The sequence below is a fragment of the Aquarana catesbeiana genome, linkage group LG08, assembly GCF_042186555.1.
Source record: "Aquarana catesbeiana isolate 2022-GZ linkage group LG08, ASM4218655v1, whole genome shotgun sequence".
Lineage (NCBI taxonomy): Eukaryota > Metazoa > Chordata > Amphibia > Anura > Ranidae > Aquarana > Aquarana catesbeiana.
In genome coordinates, this window is record NC_133331.1 from 8709773 (window position 1) to 8718016 (window position 8244).

An 8244-nucleotide genomic window follows, 5' to 3' on the forward strand; every position below is an offset into this window, starting at 1 on the left:
ACAAACTACAAACAGGACTTCTTATGACTTTCTTTCACCAATGTCTTTCTTCTTGTCACTCTTCCATAAAGACCAGATTTGTGGAGAACACGACTAATAGTTGTCCTGTGGACAGATTCTCCCACCTGAGCTGTGGATCTCTGCAGCTCCTCCAGAGTTACCATGGACCTCTTGGCTCTTCTCTGATGAATGCTCTCCTTGCCCGGCCGGTCAGTTTAGGTGGACGGCCATGTCTTGGTAGGTTTGCAGTTGTGCCATACTCTTTCCATTTTCCGATGATGGATTGAACAGAGCTCCGTGAGATGTTCAAAGCTTGGGAGATTTTTTTATAACCTAACCCTGCTTTATACTTCTCCACAACTTTATCCCTGACCTGTCTGGTGTGTTCCTTGGCCTTCATGGTGCTGTTTGTTCTCTAACAAACCTCTGAGAGCTTCACAGAACAGCTGTATTTATACTGAAATTAAATTACACACAGGTGGACTCCATTTACTAATTAGGTGACTTCTGAAGGCAATTGGTTCCACTAGATTTCAGTTAGGGGTATCAGAGTAAAGGGGGCTGAATACAAATGTACCCCCCCACACTTTTCAATAATTGTAAAACCATTTATCATTTTCCTTCCATTTCACAATTATGTGCCACTTTGTGTTGGTTATCACATAAAATCCCAATAAAACACATTTATGCTTTTGGTTGTAACATAAAATGTAGAACATTTCAAGGAGTGTGAACACCTTTTCAAGGCACTGTAGATAGTGATCCAGACACTTTACTGGTATTGGTGGTGATCAGCGACTTACAGTGTGACGGAGCAATCTGGCGTAAACTGACACTGGCTGGGAGGGGGCGCCAACCGACACTGGTTCGGGACACTAACCCTAGGTTCACACTATTGCAGGCCACGCCTCCTGCGTTTGCACGGACATGGCAGCCCATTCATTTGCATGGGCTGCTGTGCCTGCGTTTCCCGCAAGAAAAAGGTGCATGCACTTTTTTTTTTTTTTTTTTTTTTTTTTTTAAAAACACCGCCGCCGGGAAACCACACAGTCTTTTTATGAGTATGCAGGTTCCCACACCTGCAGAACCGCTGAAGGCCGAGATGTCTGAGGGTTCCATTCAGAATGAATGGCAGCCCCGCGCGTCTCACAAGAGCGGCGCAATTAGGCTGCGGGCGCGGGAACAGGTGCGATTCCTGCACACAGCGTGAACCAAGCCTAATAGGAGTGATCAGTGAGAATATTATACACTGACACTGGCTGGGTGACAGGGGCAATCAAGGGGGGGCAATCAAGGGGGGGCAACTGTGTGCCTAACAAGTGTATGCGTGCTGCTTTTACTTACAGACCTGGCTGGGTTTCTCCCCTTACTTTCAGTTCTGAACAGCCAGCCAGAGCCTGAGTTTACAAACTATGCTGTGATTGGCCACAGCCGATCAGCAGGTATACAGGCAAAATAATTGGCTGTAACCTGCTGATAAACTCGCGCAGCACAGGTCAGCGGGGGGGGGGGGGGGGGGCGCGTGCGCACAAGAAAACCAGGAAGTAAACCGTGGCCTCCCTTGCGGGAAAATATACTGTGAGCGGGCGGCAAATGGTTAAAGTCTAAATGGGAAAAAAAAAACAAAAAAAAAAAGCAAACATTTTTGGCTTTGGACCAGGCTTACCCTCAGACTTTTCAAACTCCTCCAGCAAGCTTGTCAGATCAGATGCTTCAATGCCTTAAAGAAAAAAAAAAATATATATATATAAAAATATATAATAGCTCGATGTAGGAGGACAAAGACCAACACTTTGCCTTCAACCGTACAGAAAGAATTACCTGTCTCAATAGCTAAACCTTCAGCTTGCTCCTTTTGATTAGAAACCAGTAAATTTGGATTTAAAGCCACGGAAGGGGTGCAAAGGGGTTCAATCGGAGGAAGGGCAGACGCCTGAACTGGTTTTTCATTGACCGTAGACGACGGTAAGGTTTTAGCCTCTTTTGCAGGGGTGCTTGTAGACACTTCACGCTTCGGTTGCTCAGCAGTCAAGGCTGAAGGTTTGACTATAGCTGATATAGGGAGGCCTCGTGCACCACCACTGGCCTTCTCAGCCTCAGCCGACTTTAATACGGCGACCTCAGCAGGTTTTTCAGTCTTCAGAGCGGATGACAGAAGTGGCGGCCTTATATGAAATCCACACCTTTGGGCCCTCTTTAGAATTTCCATGATTTTGACGACCATCTCATTGGCAGATTTTAGGTTGGGGATGGAAAGACTTGCCTTCACCGGCCCTGCCGGCACAGAAGTCTCCCCTTGTGCCAATGGAGAATCAGATTTCTTAACCTCTGAACAAACTTGCGATCCGGGTTTAGAATGCAAATTCATATTTTTAATTTTAACCGATACACCGGATTTATTACCATCCGGTGCTTCAGCTGTTTTTCGATCCTTCTTTCCACTTTTACTATCCTCGGCTGACTTTTGTGGCTTCTGAGGGCTACATTCCCCAGGTGGGACTGGAGCGTGCTGTGGGATCTTCTGATCGGCTACTCCAAGCTGACCTCCCGCATTGAAAGGAACAGGAGCTTCAGGCATCCCTTGGGGAACCGGGGGACTTGACCAATAAGGCGGTGGCAGGCCAGGAGCCCAAGCATTAGGGTGCACAGGACCCATCGCAATGGGGGGTGGGGGAAACGGAGGCCAGCCCATCATCGATGGAGGTGGTTGCATGGGCATCATTGGAGGTAGGGTGCTGGGAAACTGAGGAACTGCTGACAAAGGTGGTACACCTGACAAAGGTGGTACACCTGACAAAGGTGGTACACCTGACAAAGGTGGTACACCTGACAAAGGTGGTACACCTGACAAAGGTGGTACACCGGGGTAATAAGGCTGCTGTGAAGGTACAGCTGGCCATACAGGTGGATAGAATGGAGGTGGAACGTTTGGCTGTGCCAGCATCATAGGGGGCAGGGTAGTATCCATGATAGGAAAGGATGGTTCCTCAGTTAATTTTTGTGGAAAGTCTTCCCGATTGGCCACTGTGCTACAGGTACAATGGGTGGCAATATACTGGAGGTGGCCGGAGCAACTGGTGCACAGCAGCTTTCCGGCAAAGTTGGCTTGGCTTTTCCTGTAGAGTTGGTTTATCTGTCTTTGCAGGCATAAGCAAGCATGGAAGTTCTGCCAACTCTGTTGGTGGCTCAGGAATAGAAGGCCACTTGCTGCAAGATGAGCTTTCAGGCTCTCTGTCAGGGTTAGGTTTCGGGTCTGAAGCCTCTTCCTGTATTCGGTTAGACTAAGTGACTTGGGCTTGGACTCCTTTACTTGCTGCACCATTTCATTTGGCTCCATACTGGATGTATCCTCAGAGTTTGCATCAGCAGCTGCAGAAACATCACCGTGGGTCTCGCCTTTATCATTGGGGACATACTCCTGAGCCACATCTGACTGCAAGCTTAGCTCTCCGTCCTTGTCATTTTTCTCCAAGACATGATTAACTCCAACCTCCATGTTACACTTGGGCTGTTCGGTCTCTACAGATGTAGGTTTTTCTGCTTTTTTATTGTTTTCCAAGATAACTTTTTTCTCTGGGGATATCAATGCTAGGGCGAGACCTTGCCTTGTTGCGTGGCATTTTAGAGGAACGAAGTTCCAATTGCGATTCAACAACCTGATCCAAGGTCCTTAGTTAAGAGTCAGACTCCTGCAGCGAAGGATTACTCGATCGGCTTGCAGCAGATTGAGCAGTGTTTGGTGGGGAGACAATTTCCGGCACCTCTTGTGGTTTGACTTCACCGGCACCTTTATTTTTGCTTTTAGCTTTTGACTTTGAGCTTTCAGATGCTTCTCTTTGGTAGACTTTTTTCCTTTCAACACCTTTTCTTTGTCTGGAACCATCACATCTTCATTTTTGGGCTTCCAGCTTAAATTTCTTGAGGGCATCTGTATCAGCTGGAGCTTTATTATCCAAAACATCAACAGTTCCTTCTGCATTCAAGGATTCAGTAGACATCTTCTCCACTTCTGGCACAGTCTCCATAATTTTGTCTTCTCCTGGCGCGGCCTCCATAATTTTGTCTTCTCCTGGCACGGCCTCCATAATTTTGTCTTCTAGTGGCGCAGCCTCCATAATTTTGTCTTCTGTGGCGCAGCCTCCATAATTTTGTCTTCTAGTGGCGCAGCCTCCATAATTTTGTCTTCTAGTGGCGCAGCCTCCATAATTTTGTCTTCTAGTGGCGCAGCCTCCATAATTTTGTCTTCTAGTGGCGCAGCCCTCCATAATTTTGTCTTCTAGTGGCGCAGCCTCCATAATTTTGTCTTCTAGTGGCGCAGCCTCCATAATTTTGTCTTCTAGTGGCGCAGCCTCCATAATTTTGTCTTCTAGTGGCGCGGCCTCCATAATTTTGTCTTCTAGTGGCGCGGCCTCCATAATTTTGTCTTCTACAGCCAAGGCCTCCATAATTTTATCTTCTACTGCCAAGGCTTCCATAATTTTATCTTCTATTGCCAAGGGCTTCCATAATTTTATCTTCTACTGCAAGGCCTCCATAATTTTATCTTCTACTGCCAAGGCCTCCATAATTGTATTTTCTACTGGTTTACTCTCCATAATTTCATCCCTCCTCTATAGATTCCGCAGATTGTTTCAGCAATTCTTTGTCTGCCATTAGTTCAACATTCTTCTCATACTTGATATCCACTTCTGGAACACATTGCTCTGAGGAGGACTCGAATGCGAGCAGAAATTGGGGTTGCCTATCCACACCTGCTAAAGTGTCGAGCACGAGGACATCATCTTTTGAAGACTGGACATGTATCGCCTCCCTGGGTCTTCCACCATTATTGGAACTTTAATTGATTCTCCATGATCGGACACAATTTCCAGAAAAACCCCGTCCTCGTCCAAGATGCTCTCATCTTCAGGATCTAGACACACGGTTATAGACGGCAGGCAGTATGGGTGCATGTACTTCACTAGATCGGAAAGGTTGACATTTTCGGTATTAATGATGCAAGGGGTGCCATGCTTCATAAGTCTGTCGTTATCATAATCGACAATTTCATCTTCGGGATCTAAGGAAGAGTCATTGTCAGCAGGCAGTAAGTTGGGACTCTGTGACTGTTCTTCCTCTGGGGGGGAAACCTCCTCCTCTTCTCCGTCGCTTCGCTGTTGGATGCGCTCCGTTCTTGCTCTGCGAGGTAAATACGCTCTAACGCTCTTGTGTCTGGTGCGTCTCACTGGGGTGGAGGTGATAGCGTCCGGAAGAGTTCCCAGTTTGGTGCAGGACAGAGAATATCAACCTGGGAGAAGATACAAAAAGCAAAAGCTGAATTCCTAATCCCCAATTATATGACAAAAAAAGCGCTACAGTTGGGACATTAAAAAAAAAAAAAACATGTAACCACCTTATTAAAACATTACGAGGAGGAGGAGAGGAGGAAGAGGGGGGGGAGACGGAGGAGGAGGAAGAGGGGGGGGGGGAGACGGAGGAGGACGACGACGAAAGGAGGAAGGGGGGGGGGGAGACGAGGAAGAGGGGGGGAGAGACGAGAAGAGGGGGGAGAGACGAGGAAGAGGGGGGGAGAGACGAGGAAGAGGGGGGGAGAGACGAGGAAGAGGGGGGGAGAGACGAGGAAGAGGGGGGCGAGAGACGAGGAAGAGGGGGGGAGAGACGAGGAAGAGGGGGGGAGAGACGAGGAAGAGGGGGGGGAGAGACGAGGAAGAGGGGGGGAGAGACGAGGAAGAGGGGGGGAGAGACGAGGAAGAGGGGGGGAGAGACGAGGAAGAGGGGGGGAGAGACGAGGAAGAGGGGGGGGAGAGACGAGGAGAGAGGGGGGGAGAGACGAAAGGAGGAAGGGGGGGGAGGAGAGACGACGAAAGGAGGAAGGGGGGGGAGGAGAGACGAGGAAGGGGGGGGGGGGGGGGGGAGACGAGGAAAGGGGGGGGGGGGGAGACGAGGAAAGGGGGGGGGGGGAGACGAGGAAAGGGGGGGGGGGAGACGCAGGAAAGGGGGGGGGGGAGACGAGGAAAGGGGGGGGGGGAGACGAGGGAAAGGGGGGGGGGAGGGAGACGAGGAAAGGGGGGGGGAGGGAGACGAGGGAAAGGGGGGGGGGAGGGAGACGAGGAAAGGGGGGGGGGAGGGAGACGAGGAAAGGGGGAGGGAGACGAGGGAAAGGGGGGAGGGAGACGAGGAAAGGGGGAGGGAGACGAGGAAGGGGGGAGGGAGACGAGGAAAGGGGGGAGGGAGACGAGGAAAGGGGGGAGGGAGACGAGGAAAGGGGGGAGGGAGACGAGGAAAGGGGAGAGGGAGACGAGGAAAGGGGGAGGGAGACGAGGAAAGGGGGGAGGGAGACGAGGACGAGGAGGAAAGGGGGGGAGACAAGGAGGGGCGACGAGGAGGAGGACGAGGACGAGGAGGAATTCTGAGCCATGTAAGATTAGGAAGACTCTACATTTGTGGCACACCAATGGTTATTCTGTACTTGCAGCATTTATAAAGTGATAACACCTGGGAGAATTGCGCACCTATTGCAAAGATATACAAAAACGATTTTTTTATTTTGCCTTGAAGTGCCTTTAAGAGTCTCACCTTGGCATAATTAACCCAACGTTGGTCATCTACTGAAGCGATCTCTCGATACGGGTGGTGTACGGGACAGACTGAGAAATCTCTGTAAATTGAGAGAAAAAAAAAAAAAGTCAGCTTCATCAATAAGATTTTGGATTAATCATCTTCCTCCCACAATTCCCGGCACACACTGCTGATTAGTGGAGCGTAATAACAGAACACACTTATGACAACTGGACTGCCTACAGCACTATGGGTTCAGGACTGGTCACATGGTCTCTGGCATTTAGAGGTAGTGGTCATCTTCTGCTGGATGCAGAAGCCCCCTCCCCCCTCATTGCCCCCTCCCCCTCATTGCCCGTTCAGTTGCCAACTGAATCCCTCCACAATGCTCTTGGAATTTGGGAGGGAATGGTGGAAAACCACAGATGCAAAGAGCCCATTTTAATGATGGACATGACTTTTTTGCTGGGCCTGTGAATTCCAATTCTTGAGAAGGCCCCATCTTTAACGTCCGGCAGGCAGAGACCATGTGATCCAAGTTGCCTAGGCTGGGGGCTCCTATATATGTTCCCCATTACTTTGGGTCATGACAGATCCACCATAAAAAAAGGATTTGAACAGACTCACCGAGCAGCCGTCCCGATCCTTTGGCGACACCAGAAGTTCCGTATCTGGGATGGAGTCAAACGGTGACATGTTTTCATCGTCCGCGTTGTCCAAGATCTCGGTCAGGGCCGTCAGAAGGGACAGCTCGGTTCGCTTCATCAAAGTGGCCTTTGTTCTGCAAGATCAAAATCAATGGATTACAGACAAGACACCTTACCAAACCTGGGGGGGTGTTCACAGGACCCCCCACTGTGACCCGAGAGTCAGTGATATCTAAAGTCACTTGTGGAGATGTTTATATAGAATCCATCAAGTGCCCAACCTGTAGAATGAGAGGAGCCACTGCCAGAGGGAATGAGGGGTTATAATATGGGAAAGAGAAAGAGATACAAAGTAACATTGTTAATAATATTATACAGGATTTATATAGCGCCAAACAGTTTGCGCAGCACTTTACAACATGAGGGCAGACAGTACACTTACAATACAATTCAATACAGGAGGAATCCCGCTCATTAGAGCTTACAATCTAATAATCATTTATAAACATTGATCAGACAAGAGAGAAAGATGCATAGAAACATTGTTTATAAACATTGATCAGAGAGATAATGTTTGCATCTCTCTAAAATTATCTCTCTGATCAAGGTTTATAAACAATGTTACTTTGATCATACGGGAGATGGATACAAAGTAATATTGTTTATAAACATTGATCAGATGGGAGATTGCATCTCTCTCTATCTCCCATCTGATCAATGTTTATAAACAATGTTACTTTGTATCTCTCTATCTCCTGTCTGATCAAAGTAACAGTGTTTTATAAAACGTTGATCAGGTGGAAGATACAATGTTACTTTGATCAGACAGGAGATGGAGAGAGACAAAGTAACACTGTTTATAAACATTGATTATACGGGAGATAGAAAGTAACATTGTATCGCTCTATCTCCCGTATGATCAATGTTTATAAACAATGTTACTTTGTATCTCTCCATCTCCCCTCTGATCAATGTTTATAAACAATGTTACTTTGTATCTCCTTTCCAGTGTTTATAAACAATGTTACTTTGTTTAGAA

At 48.1% G+C, this 8244-nt stretch overlaps 1 protein-coding gene across 1 annotated transcript in view; it reads right to left on the minus strand.

The window, feature by feature from the left end:
* The window catches only part of PPRC1 (PPARG related coactivator 1), a gene marked incomplete in the record, with an annotated part of 45716 nt that overhangs the window by 29233 nt on the left and 8239 nt on the right, over positions 1–8244 (minus strand). The window contains 14 exon segments of the mRNA XM_073595361.1: positions 1667–1720; positions 1822–3119; positions 3121–3253; positions 3256–3581; positions 3583–3824; positions 3827–3973; positions 4017–4486; positions 4605–4751; positions 4793–5251; positions 5254–5287; positions 6577–6630; positions 6632–6658; positions 7186–7339; positions 7487–7506. Of these exon segments, the coding sequence (XP_073451462.1) occupies positions 1667–1720; positions 1822–3119; positions 3121–3253; positions 3256–3581; positions 3583–3824; positions 3827–3973; positions 4017–4486; positions 4605–4751; positions 4793–5251; positions 5254–5287; positions 6577–6630; positions 6632–6658; positions 7186–7339; positions 7487–7506 (3565 nt within the window).